This window comes from Protopterus annectens, chromosome 14.part0 (genome assembly GCF_019279795.1).
Source record: "Protopterus annectens isolate FY-2018-M chromosome 14.part0, PAN1.0, whole genome shotgun sequence".
NCBI lineage: Eukaryota > Metazoa > Chordata > Ceratodontiformes > Protopteridae > Protopterus > Protopterus annectens.
Genome location: NC_056748.1, coordinates 738,338,707 through 738,362,541, shown reverse-complemented (window position 1 = coordinate 738,362,541; position 23,835 = coordinate 738,338,707). Strand labels below are relative to the sequence as shown.

At 41.5% G+C, this 23,835-nt stretch overlaps 1 protein-coding gene across 1 annotated transcript in view; it reads left to right on the top strand.

Annotated features, from left to right (window-relative positions):
• Positions 1 to 6,571, top strand: part of LOC122788808 (interferon-induced protein with tetratricopeptide repeats 5-like) — a 114,973-nt gene extending 108,402 nt beyond the window's left edge. Inside the window, exon 2 of the mRNA XM_044055684.1 lies at positions 4,916 to 6,571. Coding sequence (XP_043911619.1) covers positions 4,916 to 6,359 — 1,444 coding nt within the window. The 3' untranslated portion in view covers positions 6,360 to 6,571. The remainder of the gene's footprint in view (positions 1 to 4,915) is intronic.
• The last annotated feature ends 17,264 nt before the right edge of the window (positions 6,572 to 23,835 follow it).

The following is a 23,835-nucleotide window of genomic DNA, read 5'->3' as shown; positions in this document are numbered from 1 at the left end:
AACTAGTGTAGCTGAAAGCACTTTAGTGTTCCACTGATGCAGGGTCTCACAGTGCAGGGCAACGATACAGCCTTGGGTTGATTGGAGGTTGGCCAAGACACAGGATGTAACTTTTGCTGAGGGGAATGCGAGCACTCTACTGGGGATTGCTATGAAGCAAGGCAGAAAAGCTAAGTCAAAAGTTGGTGCCTTTCTCATGTTAAACCAATCAAAATGTAAGAAATGAAAAAACAACCAATAAGGTGAATACTGCTCACAAAAGGACGTTAGCAACTCTCTTATTATTGGGCAAAACATTTTGATGTACTTTTGTTCATATTCTAGATGTCCTATATTTTGATTCACTCATTATTGAAATGGTGCTATTTAAACCAGGATAATCGGTGGCATCAAGTCACAATTGCCATATTATCTCCCAGTGCAAAAGAAAGTTCTTCCATTCGCCAAAGTAGTCATGTTTAACTTGCTCCAGTACACAAAAGTTAAACTTATGATAATCTGCACACATAAGTGAATGCCTCTTCAATGTGCCATTGTTGTTCCATTTAGTAATACTGTAATTGTGCTGATATATTCTTTTATTAAGTGCATTATTGGATTTCCCAATGTAAAAATTTGGACAGGAGGCACACCGAGCTAGATAAACCACTCTAGCAGACCAACAGTTAAATTTACCACAACAGGCCATCTACTGATGGAATCAAATAAGGACCACTCCACTTGTGAATCCACAAAAGAGCATTGGTGGCAATGACCACATTTTCTTATGGTAGGAAAAGCGAGTGTGAACATCTCCTTACGTCTTTCAAAAATGCTCTTAAAATTAGAATGATTTTTAAAAGTGAATTTCAAGGGATCACTGAAGTGTATCTTCTGAGCCTCTTCACAATGCAAGATGTACCATTTCTTAAACAGAATTTCTTTAATGTCTTGTGCATCAACGGAATAGTATAAAATCATATTGTTACAAAAATGAGGTTTGCAATTAGGAGAACCAAATATGTTGCTAGCATCTTTCAAAACCTGTGAACCTCCCCTAATGATGGCTGAATATTTTCCATTCCTTTCAAGTGCAGCTGCAGAATAAAGTTCCTGAAGTATCTTTTTTAGGATAACCATGTTCAATAAACATATCCATCAACTTGTCAAATTTTGAAAAAAAAAGACATGGTCATCAGATGTGAGGCAGGAAATATGGATTAACTGGCTTTTTAATGCCCATCTTTTTTGATGCATGGGGTGATTAGTTAGAATTACAGAAAGTTGGTTTTCTGTAAACCATTATTTTCACTAACACATCAACTCCCTTCTTTATTGTGATATCAAGAAAATTGATGTAATCAATATTATGTTGATGGGTAAATTCAAAAAACTGTGAAGCGTCCTGAAGCTGTGTGATAAATTCAGCAATCCATCTATGTTACCTGCCCATACAAAAAATATGTTAATCAGGTACTGGAAGTAACATGAACAGAACTTGAACAAGTCCAATTTAAATACTGACTTAGTCTCCCAACTAAGGAGAACCACATTAGCAAGAGTCAGGGCACAAGAGGTGCCCATTGCTATATCACATACTGTAATTTCCTGTTATATCCTCCATCAAAAGAAATAAAATCATTGCTTAAAACAATCTCCATGCAGTTGGATACCAAAGAGATAATATTAGAAGAAAGTCCACCATATTCAGATACAATCTCAGAAAATCATAGAAGCCTCTCATCATGGGGTCTATATTAGTTGATCGAATGTTTAGTTACTCGAATAACTAAATGTTGATCACTAATAACCGAACACACAAAACTGTGAATGGCAGTTTCACTCAGGGAAACAAGTTGTTTGGCCATTGGGTGGAGTTTGCTCTTTCTTCAATGTGGAGCGATCTCAAAGTTGGTATATTTAGTTGGGGGTGGTGTGAAGCCCCCCACTTCATTTGTGTCTATTTATTTTTCTCTGTTGGGCAATGGCATTGTTTCCCTGAGTGGAAACTGCCATTCAATGTTTTGTGTGTGCGATTATTAGTGATCGACATTTAGTTATTCGCTTAACTAAATGTTCGATCATCTGATATAGATGCTCATCATTCGTATGGCTGTGAACAAATGTTTCATATCACATGTCATAAACATGTCTGTGTCTATGACCACGACATTTCTAAGCTTGTTTAAAAAGTCCCACAAATCATTTAAGACATGAGGAAAGTGAAAAAATAAAGATTTGAGTTTGTGATGGAACCAATAGCTGAAACAATGGGGCCCAAAGGTGGATTAAACATATCCAAATGAATCTTTGGAATCCCACTTATTTTGGAAACCAGTGGATGATGTACCTTTAAAAAAATCATACAGCCCCATGGAGATGGTATCAAAAAGAAGCAGTTCATCCAAAGCCATGTTAATGACCCTAAAAGCAACGTGAATCTCATTCATTGACATGGTACTGTACATTGCTTCATCACTGGACTTTCTTGGATTAAAAGTTCCTGGCTTTGAGTGCAGTGTTATCCTGGTCTTTTTTTTTTTTGTTATTTTATTTTATTTTATTGAAGTTTACTTTACTAGATTCATGACTCTCTCTCTCTCTCTCTCTCTATATATATATATATATATATATATATATGGGTCCATGTCAGATGGACAAAAGCCCAGGTAAATGAAGACCACATCACCAAGATGACTTTGTCAACAGGACAAATCCCCGACAACAGTAAGTCAATGTATTATGGAATGGGATACATTCCCATTTCCGTAATACCACCGAAAACCACATTAAAACATGTATAACAGGGGGCCCCCAACACCCACCTACTTAAATATACCAACTCCGAGATCACACTACAGTGAGGGAATGGGACCAACTCCCAGTCCGCACTTCTTACCGTTGTCAGGGATTCATCCTGTCGGCGAAGTCGTCTTGGTGATGTGGTCTTCATTTACCTGCGCTTTCGTCCATCTGACATGGACCTATATATATATATATATATATATATATATATATATATATATATATATATATATATATATATATATATATATATATATATATATATATATATATATATATCAAAACATTTGACTTCTTTACTTCTTTAACCCCACACCCCTGCTCCTCACCCAGTACGAAAGCTTGCAATTGATGTGGATGTGTCTCATGGGATATACTTAAAGGGTAGCTGTGTTTGTGTTTCCTCCACCACATCTGCTGTACAGGCTGTAACCCAAAAAAAATCTACAGCTGGCCTGACCATCATCATGATCTACATAAGTGATCTATGGAAGTGCTGAAGTGAAGCGGATATTATCTTTTATGTAATTACTATCTTGTTTCACTACTCGTGTCCTGATATTTCCTTAATTAAACTTATCACATACTCAGGCATCTACTCCATAGACTAAATGCCTAAACTTAAACACAGGAGTTCTTCAGTTCTTCAAACTACATCAATCCTCTAATATTATTAGCACTCGGACATCTGATGGCTGTTACTTAAGATGTGATCTAGAGACCAGAAAAGATTGGCTACATTGTACAACCTGTTAAAAGAAATATTGGAGAACTGATGCATTGTGCAAAATATGCTACTATCTCTTACCAAATGATTAACACAGAGATGTTAACGTACAGCTTTTTTCACTCTTTCCATATGGGTCTATCCTTACAGTGATTACCCTGCATAGCTATCATAAACAGTTTTAGTTTAATAATATTGGGGCCACCTTCCATAATAACTGCTGTATTACCCCAGCATCCCTGAACTGGCCTGTGCTCCTTCAGCCGTTAGAAAGTCAGTGGTTCTTTACTTTCCTCAGGCAGCTGTGCACTTCCTGAAAGCACCTGATGTGCTTGGTCATCATTTATTGCTACACAGGGCAGTAGTTCTTCTGAGGAACTCACACTACATGTGGTGCAAATCAAGTTCCATAAATCTTTGGGTTCAGGCACTTTACTTAGCCATTGAAGGTAATGGAACTTATATCTGTTCAAAGTTCATTTAGGTTGGAAGAGCTGAAGTCCTCTTAAAACATCATTAACCCCTGGCAGCCAGTTGTTTCTGCAATGGGATCCCCTAGACATTCTTGACTGGAACATTTAGAAAGAATATAAATATTTACAATTACACAGTAGAAACTGGATACTCTACAAACTCTCTTCCTTTGGTATCTTTGAATGATTATATGTCCTGAACTAATTACAGCAAACAGTTATGATGTAGGTTCTGTTAGAAAAAAAATATATACTCAGTAACAAGCCAGCCTGACCCCGATTTTCCATTTGACAGCTATGATGCACATAAGTTACCAAAGCTGAATTTATAATGCACTAAAGTTAATGTATGTATTGCAGAGCAGTTGTTGGTATACAGAATTCAAACTGCTTCTTCTGACTTTGCTGCAAAAATGCAATTGATCTCATCCAAATGACACAACGTATCCAAATTCATGCTAATAGCAACTATGATTCACTTCTATTTTTCCTGAGTTCTGTTCTAAAGTGTGCTATACAGAACTGTTTGTCTTTGCAAAATAGCATGCCAAATGAACCTTAGGGCATATTTCTGATTAAATATTTCTGTCTGTATCACTGACTGACCATAAGCATTCCGGTAAAAAGACCACAGGTTTAGTGAAAGTGCCAAATCAGCAAATTAAATAAATCACAGCTTCAGAGTCTAATGGCCACCCTGTATGGATTTTGCATATTGTCGTAATGCCCATGTACATTTTCCACGTAGACTAATTTCCTCCTAACACTGAAAAAATAATTGGCTATTTGAATATTAAAAATGCACTTATATGCGGTAATTATCTTTGACCTTTCACTTACTTGATTAAGAAACAAAAATAAATTAATTAAATAAATGCTTAAACTGATGCTCTGTTTCAAACTAAAATTTGTTTATGATCTTGTCTTGCAGCGCTGAATTGCAGGAATCCCTGAAGAGCAAATTGTTGCAGTTGGATTGTCATTTTACATGGGGTCTGAAAAATAACTTCATTGATATTGAAGATTATGAAGAAAGGATGCACAATGAAATAGACTTTGCAGAGATGAAGTCTGTGTACCACTGCTACAACCGTCTGGCTTATGCAAGCTACATGAAAGGAAATTATGAAGAAGCCCTTGCACATTTACAGAAAGCTGAAGAAAGCATAAGGAAAGATCATGCCAGTGATCTAGACCAGCATAGTGTTGTTACTTATGGCAACTTTGCATGGGTGTACTACTACATAGATAGAACAACTGAATCTGAAAACTATCTTCAGAAGGTGCAAAATATTTGTAGAAAATTAGGGAGTCCTTCCTTGTATACAGTTCCACTTACTGAAGTATATGTCGAAAAAGGCTGGACATTACTCACATTTTGCAGACTGTATTATGCAGAAGCAGCAGAGTGTTTTGAAAAAGCCCTCAAAGAAAATCCCAGTGACCCAGAGAGCAATTCTGGGTATGCAGTAGCTTTGTACCGTCTTGAAGCTCCTGCATATATAAAGTATATCCCTGAACAGAGTAAATCCTTATGCCAGCTGAGACAGGCATTAGCAATAAATCCAAACGATACATTATGCATGGTGTTGCTTGGCTTGAAACTTCAGGATTTTGGTAAACAAAGAGAAGGGTTTGAGTATATTGAGCAAGCAATTCAGAAGTCTCCAGATGTTCCACATATAATACGTTACATAGCTAAGTTCTTAAGAAAGTATGGGTACGTTGATATGTCTCTTGAGTTGCTAAAAAATGCATTAGAAAAGACACCAAACTCTGCATTCCTACACCATCAAGTGGGTATCTGTTATAAACAGAAGAGGGTTAATTTAAGAGTTAATAATACTGATCCTAAAAGTCACTACATATTAATAGATCATTTAACTAGAAAGAGCATTTATCATTTTGAATTAGCTGTGGAACTTAAGCCACAATTTCAATATGCACTTAAGGATTTGGCAACTATGTATATAGAAGCTCGCAACTATGAAAAAGCTGAAATATGTTTTAAGAAACTTTATGATATACCTAGCAATATACCAGAGAACCTGCAGGAAATACATTTGGCTTATGGACTGTTCCAACTGAAAAACAAAAAGTCAGAATCAGATGCTGTTCTGTATTTCAAAGAAGGGTGTAAAATTAAAAATCCCTCAGAGCCAAGGTATAAGTGTAGTAGCAATCTCCTTAAGATTGCTGAGAGAAAGTTATATATAAATCCTAAAGATAGCACAGCTCATGGCATTCTTGGATTTGTTCACCTTCAGAATGAAGAAAGGTCACGAGCAATTGAATGCTACAAGAAAGCCCTGCAGTATGATCCTGACAATGTAGAATATTTAAATGCACTCACTGAACTTCAACTCTCACTCTAGGAAAGAAGTGTGATGTACAGCTTCATAACAAAGGTTAACCATGATGCCTGTCATATCTGATTAGCAAGTGTGTAATAGTTTAAAATAAGCAGGATGTAAGGAAGCCACTTCTTCTTCTTCTTCTTCTTTCGGCTTTTTCCCGGTTAGGGGTCGCCACAGCGGATCACCTTGTCCGCACATTGAATGGCAGTGGAGTTTTACGGTGTCGAGTTGCCAGCCCGGCGCCCAACCTTCCACAGAAGGCACACTCACACGCACACCTAGGGCCAATTTAGAGTGTCCAATCCACCTGCAGCATGTCTTTGGGATGTGGGAGGAAACCGGAGCACCCGGAGGAAACCCACGCGACCACAGGGAGGACATGCAGACTCCGCACAGAAGGCACCCCAGCCGAGGATCGAACCGGAGAACCTCTTGCTGTGAGGCAGCAATGCTAACCACTGAACCACCGTGGCCGCCCATGTAAGGAAGCCACTAATACTACAAAAAAAAAAAAAAAAAAAAAAAAAAAAACCATAAACACCAGAAAAGTATGAAGACAACTGCATACAGTATCAAATCCATAAGTGAAAAAAAATTCTGCTACTACAGTGATATCTTTTACTTATGTATTAAAGTTAATGTATCATTCCAATCACTCAGATGGACACCATGAAGACAACTGCATACAGTATCAAATCCATAAGTGAAAAATAATTCTGCTACTACAGTGATATCTTTTACTTATGTATTAAAGTTAATGTATCATTCCAATCACTCAGATGGACACCTTTCATTTGCCAAGTAGAAAGATAGTTTTATGTCATCACTCAACTGTTACGACCAGAACCAAAAAGCAAAAAAGGAAGATGAGATGGAACCAATTAAAATAAATATTTAATCCACGCTAAGTGCTTTCATCTGGGAATGCAACAGATGTCTTCAGAGTGCTGAAGGAAAAGTCTGTTGCATTGCCAGACAAAAGCGCTTAGTGTGGATTAAATATTTATTCTAATTGGTTATGTCTGGTCTTCCTTTTTTGCTTTTTGGTTCTGGTCATAATAGTTGAGTTTATATTTAATCCCTGCCAGAAGGCATATAAATAACCTCACTATCATTCTATCTACATACTTTCTACACCATTGCTTAATTCTTGTACAGTTAAATCCAATACCCTAGCAAGTAAGTAGTGCACTAAATTCAAAAGAAAAACGAAGCCCAGAGATATACAATAAAGCTCCCAGTTGGCAGAAACTGTTCAGTTACTTAATTCTCAGCATAGTCACACAGCGTGGAAACAAAAATACTTAAAAAAATCACTTTTATTAAATCCACCAAAACACATTAACGCTCAAACCATACGTTTTCATTTCTTAACTTCATCAGATGTGGGCTGGAACAAAAGCCAGAAATTTAAACCATTGGTAATTATCATAAACCAATCAGAATGTTTAATTTACATAGTAAATGTAACTTTTTGTAAAAGAAAAACATAAAGCTCTTAAAGTGCATGTTCAAAAAATTTAATGACTGAATGATATTGTATCAGAAACCTCAAACAGTATTTGAAATTATTTGATTTCATAAAACAAAATATATATATAAATACAAATATATTAAAAAATGCATAGATAAAAGATATACCTATACCACCATCTACTGTTCATTTAGAAAAAAACACATATTAAAAACATAATTTGTTTAAAAAAACGTTCTCATTGAATCCTATTCTAGGATGTTACTTAAAAAATACATATTTATAAAACAAATTTATGAATGCATAATATGTTAAAAACTTCACTCAATAAAAAATGTCAATTTGAAAACTTGATAAATCCATAATATTTTTTTAGAAAACATCTAAAAATGCATATAAACCACATGAGTATAAAAAAAATATTCAAACAAAGGTAAAATATTTATAACTTTATCTAACTTGGCATAAACTATAGCAGCAATAGGAAAGTTCACATGATTGATCGAAGTATACATTTTGCTTATCTATTTTATTGCATGTAGAAATGTCAAAATATTTCAACATATATATTTCTATATGAAATTCTTATTATTTGATTTTAACCCCAGCTTGGAAAATGTGTCCCATCTTTTATCATACTTCCTTAGTGGGGCCCAGAGGCTTATAACTTAGCCGCTCTGAGTTTAAGAAGTGGGGCAATGGAAATACATTCATTTAACCCTGGTTTTATGTTTGCCTGCAAGGTCAATAAATATTGAGATAAACTAGGCTTGAGAAAGTTTATTGTCTAAGGTTTACTGATTTTAGAAAAACCTATGTAAAACAAATCTCTGGTTCAGCAAACAAATGGTTACTTGTGATTTCTTATTGTTGATTGTTTTTTACTTAATTAATTGATTGCTTGATTAGACTAACACTGTGTATAAAGGGCATTCCTTTTCACATGGGATTGTATCTTGTATGTTTTTTGATGGTCTGAAGAAGTTGGCTTACCTTTCGCCAACGAAAGAGCTTACCAATAAAGGAGTTTAGTTCTACAAATCCACTCTCTTTTTTGTTTTCACTAGTTTTGTTTTTTTGTCAGTACGTAAAATACAATGTTAACATATGCCAATGGCTGAATATACCACCAATGGCATAAAAAAACACACACAACACATAAAAAATAACATTTAATGTCATGGCCACGCTAACACAAAGTACAACCATAGTGCATGGGTGCGCAAATGGGAACACAAGGAAAATATATTTAAATGTCATAAAACTGCAATGTAACACAAATCATGATTTTGCCATATAGTCAATGGTACCCATGCTACACCACAACCAAGGCGCAAGGGTTGCTAAGGGTCTGTGACAGTGTTCTGCACGGCAACTAGGAATTAGTAGTCAATGCTATGCAAATGAGTCAAGTAATACTGAATCTCAAATGTCCTGCCGGGGTAAAGATGTACCACATGATGCAGTGGTATAGCACCGAGGAGTAGCCTGGAGGTAAACATGACATCATGAGAGGTGTGTGCCACTGTACCTGTAAGCACATTGGAACATTGGTAATCTGGGTTGCCTGTTGCTAAGCAAAGCCGCAGGATAGGGGTGTGCACTCAGCCATAGCTATGCTTAACTGAGAGCACACAAGGTGAACAAAAGTGCATGTGAAAGTGGATGAAAACGCGCTCAATAGCCAGAAACCGGGTGCGCACGGCACGCAACTTAGGTGCAACAAGAAGGTTATGGGAAGACAATAAGGAAATGCTGCAGCATGGTAATTGGAGTACAAATAAGTATTTAACACCTAGAAACTTACTGTGGGCCATAGACATCAGCTAACAAGGCTGCTAGCAGCTACCTGCAGAACAGGAAAGGGGAAGTGCTGTACAGCAAAGAAAAGAGAACTGTCACAGCAGAACAAAGCAAACTTGCTATAGATCAGCTACATAACACATTTCCCAACACAATCCTGGGTTGTGAAAGCACAAAACAAGAAAGGCAGCAGCTGGATGCATGCCTGACAATGGGAGGTGAATCGGGTTGAAAATAGAAGTAAAGGGCAATAGATGAATAATGGCAGACAAGTGTAAGTCAACACCAAAGGCCCCACAATAGCAGTACCTGCTGTGAAACCAATAATTAAGATACCCTGCAGCTGGAATAGCACAAACACACCCAATTACACCAGCATCATCCATTGTACAATAGTATAAGGTATGAAAGCCCCCCCCCCCACACACACTTGTGTATTCCCAGACACTCTGCCCCATTGGTGTATACAGACTGGAAACGTTTAATATGTATATGTTAGGGGCTGCCATAGCTTTGATTCACCAGCATGTGTTGGAGACTGATGGTGGTGTGGAGGATGATGCTGACAACCATCTCAGGCACCGGAGGAGGAGATGAGTGTTCAGACCCAGGGTAACCTACCAGATGCTACATGTTCTGGAGATAGTAGAGTGCTAAAGGGTGGACAGGGACATCATACAGCAACTTGTTGAGCTGTGCTAGCCATGCCTCACAGCCAGAAGTAACAGAGGGGAACCCATCGCAGTGGACACGAAGGTATGTGTAAGCTTGAGAATACTAGCCACAGGTACCTTCCAAAGGCCAACTGGGGATATCATGGGGATCACACAGGCATCAGCATCCAGGGTACTCCACCAGTTCATGGATGCCATGTTACCACATGCCAATAAGCACATACACTTCCCCTGAATGCAGGAGGAGTTGGCCAGCAATATGCATCTCTTCCACCATGTAGCAGACTACCCGGAGGTACTGGGTGCAATAGACTGCACACACATACACATCAAGTCACCACCCAGTGAGCAGGGCAGGCGCTACATAAACCGCAAGGGATTCCCCTCCATCAACTGCCAGGTCATGTGCAATTCCCAGGGCATTATCATGGATGTGTGTGCCGGCAGTCCTGGAAGCTATCACAACTCCCACATCCAGCATGCCTCACAGCTGTATCAGGTATTTGCCAGGGGGGACATCCCATATGGCCACCTAGTGGGGGATGCTGGCTATGCACTGGAACTGTGGATGATGACACCCATCAGAAATGCACACACAGCCATGCAAGAACGCCATAATGAGGCACACGCAGAAACCTGAATCATCATAGAGCGCATGTTTGGGATGCTGAAATCACGGTTCCGTTGCTTGGACATATCAGGTGGAGCCTTGCAGTACTCTCCAGGAACATGTTCCCACATCTTCATAGTATGTGCCATGCTACACAATATGATCTTGCGGAAACAGCTGCAGCAGGGACAGAATGGTGAAGGCCCTCACAGCCCTCCACCATTGCCAAGGGACCCACAGGCACAGGGGGACTCAGACCATGACCACCCTGTGCTAGCCCCAGTAGGCAGACAGAGGTGTGCCCAGTATGCCCATGCCTTGGCAAAGAGGGAACGTATAGCACACACACTGACAGTGTAGGCACTCATGGACTGACACCCTTCTCCACCTGCACACACAGCAAACATGGATGGCACACACACACACGACAACCTGTAAATTGTCATGTATATGTGGTCTACTGTATGCATCCTCCATAGGTAGCCCTCAGCTATTGTACACACAACTGCCATTGGCACAAGGTAAGTCAATACCTGAACAGTATATTAAGCTATCAGCATGTGTCCATACTGTATGTACAAGTTCATAGATACATAGGTAGGTACATGCCCAACTGCTGAGGCCACTCATAAGCATAGGCAAAATGTGTCTGCTGTCGCCACCCCATTGATCAACTAACTGTCCCTCTGTGGAGCAAAGCTACTTGCGGGATCCCTGGGGTGTAGCTACTGTTCACCACCCACTCTGCAAGGATTCCCCGGAGTGTTAGTGAGGGGTTTTGTATAATGTAATCAGGGATGTGTTTCCAAATAATGGGGAGTATCCCTGACTGGAATCTTCACATATGTGTACGTTACATAGTATACCTTAAACACAGCTTGCATATATAGGTAGTTCTCCACAGAATAATAAACATGTGGAACACACAACCGCTGAAATGCGCGTTCATCACCCTTGCACTACCAGTGTCTGCTCTGAGAGGTAAGATATCACTGCCAGGATTAGAACACACAACCATGTACATATTCACCACAATAACATACCACTAAGCTATCTGAGATGTACCAATGGCAGTCGTGTATACTGGCAGGATAAAACACAAAAGGTAGGAATGTGTTGAAATAGGACAAACTGGCATGTACACAATGAAAGGTGTATGTTTTATATATATATATATATATATATATATATATATATATATATATATATATACATATATATATATATATATATATATATATATATATATATATATATATATCTAGAGAGAGAGAGAGAGAGAGAGAGAGAGAGAGAGATATGTCGATATATGGGAATATACATATATATGTAGATATATAGATAGGTTAACAACATCTACATAACCATGGAGGTACGTATAAATGGGATACCTACCACATACCGACTGCTTTACATACCAACGCACGTAATCCCGAGGCTTAAGGTCCGAAAGAACACAGTACCGAAACACTAGATGCGCAAGGTTTAATCTCACAATGTTAATGGACAGTTAGTCAGTGCTTCTGGTGTTGCAGTTTGGGTAGGTTACTGTGTGTACATGTGTTTCTTAGGGTTGTAGCGTGTGTAAGTCTGTGTTCTGTGTGTGGTGTGTGTTGTTGGGGGACTGTAATGTGTGGTTGTGGGTTAGCTTTGTGCGTCTGTTTGTGCAACCTTGGATGTAGAATATTAAAGTAGTGGGTGGTGTGTGGGGCGCAGACACTTACATGGGGTGTGTAGGGGGGCTTGGCCACCTGCCCATACGTAGTGTAGGATGGTTTGTTTGGATGTGTTGGGTAGCAGTGTGTCTGTGTGTGCATGTGTGTGTTCCATGTTCGTGTTACCTTCGCGAGTTACTGTTGATGTTGGTAATGTGGGGTATGGGAGTCTGTTCCCAGGACTGTGTGTGTCGGAACACTGTGGTTTCAGAATTCTGTAGGTTTCCCATATACAGTGATTGAAGTGTTCACATATGTGTATAATACAGACCATAGCAATCACACATTCCGCCACTACCAACCTTTATGAACAAAGAATATGGAGAGTGTATACCTATACACCATTACAAATATTTGCTATGGACATGAGCCAGTGATAGTGTTACCACCTGTTCCATTTTGCGAGGGATACTTCCTCTTTGGGCGGTTGTGTCCTGACCAAATATATTAAACGTGGCAAATGCCCTGGGATTGTAGGACATAATTATGTCCCATATGTACTATAATAGTTGCATACAATAGTTATTTCTGTATCTAAAGTACCTACATGGTACAGGAAACAGGATAAGCTACTAAACTTCTACAAGAATAAGCTTATAATTAGGCAAGAAAGGAAAGTTCTATCCCTTGTACTGACTGTGGGTTTGTGTCGGCCTGTAAAATCAGATGTGTGTCCCGAAAAGGACCCACTATAGACATATGAAAAGGTGGCAACCCTAGGCAAAGAGGGTCAGTCACCAACACAACTACGATGACTGCAAATACGTATGACAGAAATACACAGCTATCATGTAGCAACACGTTATTACATTCAGATGTATTACCAATTGGATTAAAGGACTAACATCACCTGCATGCTACACAGGAACCACATAACAGTGCCTTAATGAATCAGCCTGCAAATACCATTGTATTAGTTCACAAAAGGATAGGTGTTCAAATAGGGAAGGAACCCTCACACACATAGCGATTATGTATAAAAGCAGTTCCTACACACCTGCATTTGTTAAGCACACCCGCCAACATCACCCCTACACCCAAACATATTACAATACAAACTGTAATAACATCACAAATCATTTAAACACTATACGACATCTGCAGAAGCCTTAACATACCTTGTCAGAGACACACTAACATGGCCCTAAGTGAAATAGCGGCTGTTATACAATGGAACAGCTGCTTATGTAATAGGATTTGTTTGCACTAATCCCATTTCAGAGGGTTGTGCGTACACCGGGATGTGTTAGCAATTAGTGAGTAACAGCACAGTATGCTACACTTGCACACCAAATCAAGGATGTCTGGTGAGCACACTGTACACCACATAACAGTTCATGCATAGCCATATGGCCTTGAGCTGGCCAAACATCCTTGCCAGACTTAAACATCTGCAGAAGTATCAGATACAAACAAACCCTGCATAAGTAGCACTGTTCCAAAATATAACAGCTGTACTCACATGTAGAACTAAATCATCTAGCCATTACACACAGTCCACAGGAGTCATGAAGCTAATATATCTCTGTGTGTCTCCATATAGCTGTTGAAATATATTGTAATAACACATCTAGGCCGTCTCCCTCGAAAGTAAGGCAAATAGACAACGCTAAAAGGAGTACTCACTTATACACCACTGTTGCCATGGTATCGGCTAATGGAGTAGCTGCACAGCTGATGTGCATCTAATTAACTACTTTGGAACAGCAATTGGTGGACAGGATACCACATGTTACCGATATGTAATTAGAAAAGGATGTGTCATCACACATTCAAACCATCCATATATACCAGCGGAACATTACAAATAACAGTGAAACACAAACCGAAAAGGATTGAATCAACCGTTAATGATGCGTCGGGTTACTAATAAGGTATGTAGAGCAGTCAGTATGTCTGTGTATGTAGTACTATTCTGTAGTATTTAAAGTGCGCGCAATCCATATAGTGGAAACAGTTATCTTGTAGTGATGTATTGTTGAGCATAGTCATGCTTGTAGTTTTTGTGTGTACTTCTGTAGGTCACAAGGCAAACACCACATACACCACAAGGGATGCTATCTAAGGGCTTTGAACAGAAATACTCCTCACCAGCCGATGTCAGCGGCAGGGTTGGTCCAACAAGTATGTGCTATAACAAGGGATAGTATATGCTGATATATTGTAACTGTAGCCATATGTATGGGTGTAATACAGAGAATAACATGAGGAAGGTTGGGCCACTATGGAAGTATGTTTTGCATTGTGGGATATTGTGCCAATAACTGTGTAATGTACAGTATTGTAGGCAGATATGTATTACAAGCTACATAGCATTACTGCAATGGTAGGCAAACATTAGTTATGTCAATCGGCATTTACAATACACAATAACAGGATACATATGTCTTTTAGTGAGCTGACAGTTTATCAGCATGATAGCAAAGTAAAATGGAAGAGCTGTTTAACTATCCATGCACATAAGACATGTAATATGTGCAAAGGTAGGTACTAAGCTGTCTTACCAAGGGTATCTGTAAGCCTAGCTAGCATGTGTTGTCTTTCACCACCCCCATAGGTTGGTTCCCTGCGCCTCTGAACAGCAGAGCCAATAGTTCCCTGTGCCTCTGTCCAGCAGAGCCACTGCAGTGATCCCCAGGTACATGTCTGTCTTTCATCCACATGGCAACGTTTCCCTTGAAGAGTGCTCATGAGGGGCCCTGCCTGATTTACATTGGAATCACGTTCCAAAGCATAGGGAGTGTCCGGGTCAGGAATCTATCTGTTCAGCACATCCTACTCATCGTTGTTGTTAGGTGTATAACCCTAGAGCATGTGGCTCTCAGGGGATTCTGTTTAGGTGGAGCATATCCAGCAATACAGTGTTGGACATGGGCCTTGTATGTCAAGCAGAGATCACCTGTGAGTATGCAGTATGAACTGTCTACAGCTGGAGTTTCATAGGTTGGGCTGCATAGGTCATCTGTTTGAGGTCAGTAATCCTCTTGGTGTGGTACTTGTGTGGTCTTCCAAGCTGTTGCAGTTGTCTTGTAAGGTATATCCCAAATGGGGTGTTGTATCCTTTAATGGGTCTGATATGACATGTGTAGAGTCACAATGGCCCCTCTGATCTGGATGCGAACCCATTAGAGATTAGGGGGGCCATGTAGAAGGATATCCTAACCACCTTGTCATTATGGGTATTGAAGGAGAGATTGCTATCTACTGGTGTTTCCGGATCCCGTATTACCTTTTTTGTATGTAGGGGACTAGCACCTATGTGGTAGCCCACGGATAATTAGTTATATCCAAAGGGGATGACTATGCACTTTTAGGCATTCAGCTTGACGCCATGATTTAACGCCAGGTATCCGTCTCAGTGCGACCCTTCCAGAGGGTGTCTGTAACAGCTGGGGAAACAATAATGTCCCTAGTTTGCAGTCATCCTGCAAACCTTTTCAGGCAAAGCCCTCCTGTGCTTGTCTGTACATCAGAGAAGTATATACCGAACATGAGGGGTCCTAAGACTGAGCCCTGGGGGACAGCAGTTGTAACTGGTATATAGTCAGACCTAGGGTATGCAACTCCTACTGTGTGTGTTCTGTCCGTGAGCCACTTTGCAAACCATCACATGACGTAGGGGTTAATGTTCAGGCGGATGGGTATGTTGATAATACCAGAAGGAGGAATGGTGCTGAAAGCCTATGAGAGATCTAGGTAGGCTGTGTGGACCTCCTTACCCTCATCTAATGCCTTGGTAACTGTCTCTAAGAAGCCCACCAGGTTTAGGAGGCATGGTCCGGCCTTAACAATGCCAAACAGGGAGGGGTCAAAGGTTAGGAGGTACCCAATGTCTGTGATAGTGATCCATGATGTGCACCATAGCCTTGCAGACCAGGCCATAGCTTCATAGTTTCATAGGTTAGTACTAGGCTAACTGCCCTTGCGAGCCATTTTAAGCCTAGCCAATTATCACTTCTGAGATTCAAACCCTGCACCTTGTGTTTGTAAGGCAAACACCTTAACCATTAGGCCACCCTAACTGAAACGAAAACCAAAAGGCAAATTGAAGTCCGAAACTCTGGTAGAACGAAAAAAGCCAAATAACCCTTTAATGCATTAAAGGGTTATTTGGCTTTTTTCGTTCTACCAGAGTTTTGGACTTCAATTTGCCTTTTGGTTTTTGTTTCAGTTCATTAGGCCACCCTCCCAACAATCAGGCCTATAGGGAAATAGGTCTCATGGTCCTTTGTGGCGCCACCTTTGTGGAGTGGGATAACTGTTGCTATGTGCCATTCAGGGGGCACTATGCCCGATGTGAGGCTATTATTGAACATGGTGCATAGGTGAGGAGACAGTATGATCCAATGTTTGTGTAAAATGCAGCCTGGGATGTTGTCCAGTCCCATGGATGCTGTGATATTGCCTTCAGAGTGTGCAGCTTTGAGAGGGATCTGCCAGGATTTTGCCAATATCCATTGTTTCTGTAATGTTCGTGCCTTTGTGCTGTAACTCAGAGCAGATCTGGTTGTTGACATCGAGGCTCTGTGGCTGTTGTTGGTATTAGTTGCGTTAATGTTTTCGTAGCTAGCTTTGGAGGATCGTTTAAGGGATCTCACCTTCTTACTGAGGCTGGCCAGGGATCTCCTCCACACATGGTATTGTACTCTCATTTGCAACAATGTCTTCCTCCTGTAGTACAATATGTTTATGGCAGGGGACCACCAGATTGGTTTAGTTAATTATGAGTATAGCGTCCTGGTTCTGTTTGGGATAGCACAAGCCATGCACTCCTTTAAGTCCTTATAGAGTGCATTTGTGCAGGATTCAGCAGTTGTAACAGTACTGTCCATTTGCATGGTGTCATGATGTCCACCCTGTCTGTTTAAAGAAGCATGTAGTTGGCCTTGTAGACATATTATACCGTGGTTCGCTTAATGAGGGGTAGGTGTGGGATGTGGATATCAACGGTGTTCAGCACATGGTCTGATCGGACCAACAAGGAGTTGGCTTCACGTGTGGAGCACCAGTCACTCATGTTGGTAATGACTAGGTCTAGGATAATGTTGCCCCTGGTGAGTGTGTGGATATGTTGAGTCAGGGCATTGGTGTTTATGAATTCCAGAAACTATTGAGCTAATGTGTTGGTACACAAGTCGCTTTCCCAGTTAATGGTGGGGTAGATACAGTGAGGCTTAAGTGATGAGTGTGGTGTTGTGCATCTGTGTACCTTCTCCACATGACAGTCAGGGTCAGGCTTGGTTGGAGAGACCTTTACCACCAGTTTGGCTAGATGAGTGCATCTCTCACAGGTTGTAGTGTTGGGTAGTAGGTGGAGATGCTTGTCTGTGTACATTGCCTCAAGATGTCCAGATTCATCAGATAGACAGGTGAGAACACTGGCAATTGACTCTTGGACATGCCTGAATATAGAACTACATTCATCTAGATAAATGAGGAAAGTGAGTACAACAGCTACATTACTCTATGCAAGTGAGAAAAGTATGTACAAAACCTGTTCACCCTTACCTGTAGGTGATGTGGAAGATTGAGTGCTATAGTAATCATTATCTTACGTACTGTTTACAAGTCCTGAACAAGTGCTTAGCATGAATAAGCAATCCAGATAGGGTCTTGGATAATATAAAAACATGGCCCCCTCCCCCCAACAGGTACACAAGCATATATCCATGTACACCACAGGGCCCCTGTACCCACAACTATGCAGGTACAAGCTGCACTCAGTCTGCATGGGACCTGCCCACATCACAGGTTGTATCATACACATATGGTAAAACAAGATGCTCTCCACGTACACAACATGTAAAACATAGCTCCATGTCAGGTTGTGTACACACTGAATGGTGCACACCAACAGGTATCACAACCCAACAAAGAGGGAGACACCACTGATGATGGGAAATACTGCACTACTATCCTGCTGAGTCTGGTCTGGAAGGCCATGAACCTTGATCACTTAAGTGATGTCAGCAGTACAGATGTAGATGACAGTATGGTTGATGTTACACTGCATAGCATAACCTTGCCAGGTCATAGGACATCATCACCCATACTGTATACCACCTACCCTCAGTATACTAGGTGTACATTCCTATGTCACAGCAGTGTTTAGCAACAGGACTGCTGATAGAAACAACACTAGAGAAGATGTCTGAATAATACATGAGCATCACTCCAGAGGCAGCTACAGTATGTCAGGGGTAATGAATTCTATTCCCCCTCTTTGTAGTCCATACCTCACAGACCAACAGAAGGCATCTGTCTATTGAAGTATGCGAATGACTATGACCTAGGAGCAATAGCTGACTCGCATTGTCACCCCTATGTTAATAACCCTGTACCCATGAACTACCACTTAGGCAGCGGTCATCATAATGGACATTTATGTGTGAGGGATGAAGCTGGGCAGTTGTCTTTCTTGTGATAGCTACATTACCACACCCATTAGGAAGTCATATGTGGCAACCTTAATAATAATAGGGTGCCATTCATGAATATAGAGATCATTGTCCAGCCATACAGACCACTCAAGTGACCCATATCAGATCACATATTTCCTTTAAGGGGTATTGGCCATGTGCAGGTGGCCTACACCAACCTTCCCATTCCCCATCTCCACTATGTAGAATGATGCATACCCTGAATAAATCCATGTCCAACCCAGTGATGTCGGGCATGCTACACGTACTCATCCTGATCTCGAACACATACTTCATGGACATCCACCTACTGCATGCTGGACAGATTCTTGTCCCATACACTTGACATAGTCCTGCCATACTATGCATTCCTGTCCATCAAAGCTGCACATCGCTCCCCTCTCAGACATGGTGTGATGACCGCATGGTAATGCATGGTATATGTATCATTAACCCTGTGGATCAGTAATGTGGCACTGCTCCACCTGGCTCCACAGACCCGCCTGTTGGCTACTGCCAGGTAACCTTTCATCCTAGATGCATACATGGCCCATGGCATATAGCCCACTAGTTGACTTTGACTGTACATGCCATAGTTGATATCCATCCCTGCAAATACCATCTGGCTAGCCAGTGTCCCATGTGTATCACATGTGCAACACAGGTGATACATGGCAGGATGTTGAATCACTGTATAGTGCCATGTAGATGTATACGGCAGAACACATACATGTAAAACCTTATGTGAGAATTTCTGCAGGGTCACAGGTCATGTCTGTTAAGGCAGTGTAAGTCCTTATATGTGACATATACACTGCATCAAGGTCGACTGCTTTAATGTGGACACATCTAGCCGTGTGCTGATGGGTAGGAACACCAGTACAGGCAAACAGACATGCCCACATCAAGACAGCAACCACATGGAGTATGAGCAATGTAATCAGGTGACACGCACACACATATATGGTGAGAATATCCACTCAACATTGAGTGTCACGTGTGTGACACAAACACATCAATGTCATGTAGGTTTGCAAATACAACTATTTAAACTGTAAGTAATGCGATACACATGTATGTTCGGTTGTAGCTCTGTATGGCTCTGAGGTACTGTGACCTGTCTCCATCATTATGTCTTTCAGGTATGCCGCGTGCAAGGCTTCTCCCCTTTTACACACTTGGAGGATGAGGCGCTCATCCCATAATTACTCGATAATCATGACATCCTGTTTAGCCATGTGCCATAGGATGCACAGCAGTGGGATGCCCTGTGGATGGAACTTCACAGGAGGGTTAATGATGTAGGTGGCCACAACCGCACATACCTTAAAAGTGTGCAGACACTGTACAGACCTCGTTAGACGGGCGAATCAGCATGCGAATGCAATCATCAGGGAACAAGGGTGCAACAGGTGGTGGACCACCAAAGCAGCCCCCACTCACATGTACCGAGGAGATACTGGCCAACCTGGGGACACCTACAGAACCACATCCACAAGCCTTAGCCGATATTGTGGAGGTGGGTGTCTCTCAACCACTGAGCCTGGAGTTGCTTGGTAAGTCAGTACTGCACCTATAACAACTATATTCCATATAGCTGTATGTGTCACTGTACAATATGTAATGTAACATCATATGCAAGGCATGTATACACACATGCCGCATACTATAGTATGCTACTCTGTGTATGCCCACATGTGCATACACCATAGTACAGTCTAATGTACTGGTGTATGTATTATGCACATTGCTCCCTGTAGCTTTTATACAGGGGTGGATTATGCTCATACTGCTGTGTTACTCCTATTTAGGTACCTCTGGCATTCCGCAGTGACAGCAGCCCATTGCAGGTGAGAGTGTTATTATTTATCAGGAGCCGTAATGCACAAATCTATCTGCCATGTGGCCATTCACAACATGTACACATAACGTATGGTCCTGTCACAATATACAGGTCGGACTTGCAATGCATTACAATAACTATCCGTGTGCCACACTTGCAAACTATGTAAAACATCTCACCGACATGGATCCTCACAAACGTTATCACCAGATGTGTTGACAGCTGTGCATACAATGGTGGAGGTGCTGTTCACTTTAGGAATGTACATATGTGGTGAATACAAACAGTACTACACAGTGGGCTGGAGTATGGCCAGCACACAGGTTTCACAGGTGTGGATCATAGCCCTGCTATGAATGTCACACAATGTGATGTGCTATCTTGACATGTCCATGACATCTATTGGCCTGGCTGCTACACTGCCTACCTAACCTGAAAATATATCCCACATGCCACCCTTTATCTGCATAACCCTGTTGTCAGTGGAGCATATATGTCATATGGGACAACACAGACATGTGATATAGATGCCCATCACTATAATTTGGACAACACATGTACACACATGGCCATTGATGGCCAGAGACATGGAGCAACACACACACTAGAAGTGTTGTGCATGTGTGTACACCCTGTCGTACAATGGCTACACATGGTTTGGCCATGGCCTTTGTATAATGGTCATAATGTAGATGTGGAATGCTAGACATCCTACAGGCCTGTGCACATCTTGTGTAGGTGTAACATCAATCCACCACATAGGATGTGTTGAACATCTTGAGGGTGTTGCAACATGACAGCAGTTACCTGTACAGTTTCCACATCAGGCCACAGATACAGTACACTCCCGTTGCTGGTGATGGGCATAAATGCCATACTAGCTCCTCGTGTGTGTGTGTGTGTGTGTGTGTGTGTGTGTGTGTGTGTGTGTGTGTGTGTGTGTGTGTGTGTTTGGTACACAGATGTCATGTGGGACATGGTGTACCGACGTGTTCGCCATGTCTGCCCATAGTTGCCAGGCTGCAGCAATATGGTTGCAGATGTGCAGGTATGTCATCCGTATCCCATCAGTGACCTGTATCACAACTTCCACATCACAGTTTAGTGTGTATACACCTCAGTGACGTGGGTCACATTCCACAGTATATATGTATTGTATTTGAACACAGTCATGGCTTCGAACCCTGTCTGTAACTCACACAGTACAGCACTAGAGACTCTTCATGATTACCTTCAATGGCCATGCACATCAGCTAAATTTGCAGCATATCTGTAGGGTGGACAGACAACACTGAATTGGTACACCATTGCCCCACTGTATATTCGACAGGACACCATTGTGTTAAACATGTATGCACGTCATTGCACACATCAGCAGATCACGTCATACTTCATGTGATTATCAATTTATATGCCACACATCAGGCAGGTGTACTGTTAACCTGTGCTGGTCCACATGGTGTAACACAGGGATGTATGTTAACTACTGCTATGTTAACTACTGCAAAAAACACAGCATCCATGGGACCTGATGGTGTCCCCGGCTGTGTGCTCCATGAACTCAATGAGGAATTAAACCCACAGCTAGGACAGCTGTTTAATCAAAGTCTTACCTCTGGATCACCAGGAGTGGCGCACTGCAACTGTGGAACCACTTCACAAAGGCGGTGCCTCCACCGACCCTGGAAATTACCGGCCCATTAGCTTGACAAGCCTTATCTGCAAAGCCATGGAGAGGATCATAATGGACCTCATAAATAAAGACATAGGGAATTTGCAGACTTTGGATCCAACCCAGTTTGGCTTTGTCAAAGGCAGATCATGCCTATTAAACTTGGTTGACTTTTGAAACAGTCACCAAAGCCATTGATGAGGAAAGGCAGTCCATACAGCCTACCTCGATCTGGCTAAGGCCTTCGATACAATACCCCACGGGTATCATTGAAAAACTCATCAGCTTAAATGTCAACCCATACATCACAAGATGGGTTGCAAACTGGCTGAATGACAGAACCCACAGGGTCAGAGTTGCTGGCACCATGTCAGACTCAAAGCCTGTCACAAGTGGTGTCCCACAGGCTCAGTCATGGCCACTCTTGTTTGGCATCTACTTTTCCGTACAAGCAAACACAGGAGGGTTATGGCTGGCAAAGTTTGCAGATGACTGCAAACTGGGCGCCATAGTAGAAAACACATCTGACACAGATATCCTTCAGAAGGGTCTCACAGAAGCGGATAACTGGTGCCAGAGCCACGGCCTAAAGTTAAATGCCAAAAATGCATAGTCATACCCTTCGGGAAAAACAAGGTTACCCTAGCTACCAAATAGGTGGCAATCCACTGAGCACAGAAGAAGTTATCAGGGACCTGGGGACCCAGGTTGATAGTAGTCTGTCATTCGACACCCATGTAGCTAAAGTAGTTAGGAAGACCTTCTACATTGCCCACCTTATCATGAAGGGATTCTCATCTAGATCAAGGGAGGTCATAGTCTCCCTTTACTCATCACTCATCAGACCAATGATTGAGTACAATGCCCCATTCGGAATGTATTTGACCCGACACTTGCAGCAGCTGGAGAGGCCACAAAGTTCCTCACCAAAGGATAAAGGGTCTCAAAATCTGTCCTATGCTGCCCGACTGAAAGAACTCCAGCTCTATTCAGTCGCCACGCTGCTCAGAGGTGACCTTTGCCTAACATACAAGGCCATGTCAAACCCAGATTTGATGAATATGCTTCACCTCAAAAATCTAGATCCATCAGAGCCACAAGGCGGGAGACTTAAACCTTGACACGGCTATTAATAGGACGTGCTGGAGGGATAGATTCATCACCCAAAGACTCCCTATGCTGTGGAACAAAATCCCGGTACATGTGAGGCAGAGCACCTCGCTGGCCTTGTTCAAGAGAAATCTTGACCAATGGATGGGAGATCGCAGATATACCCCAGGGATT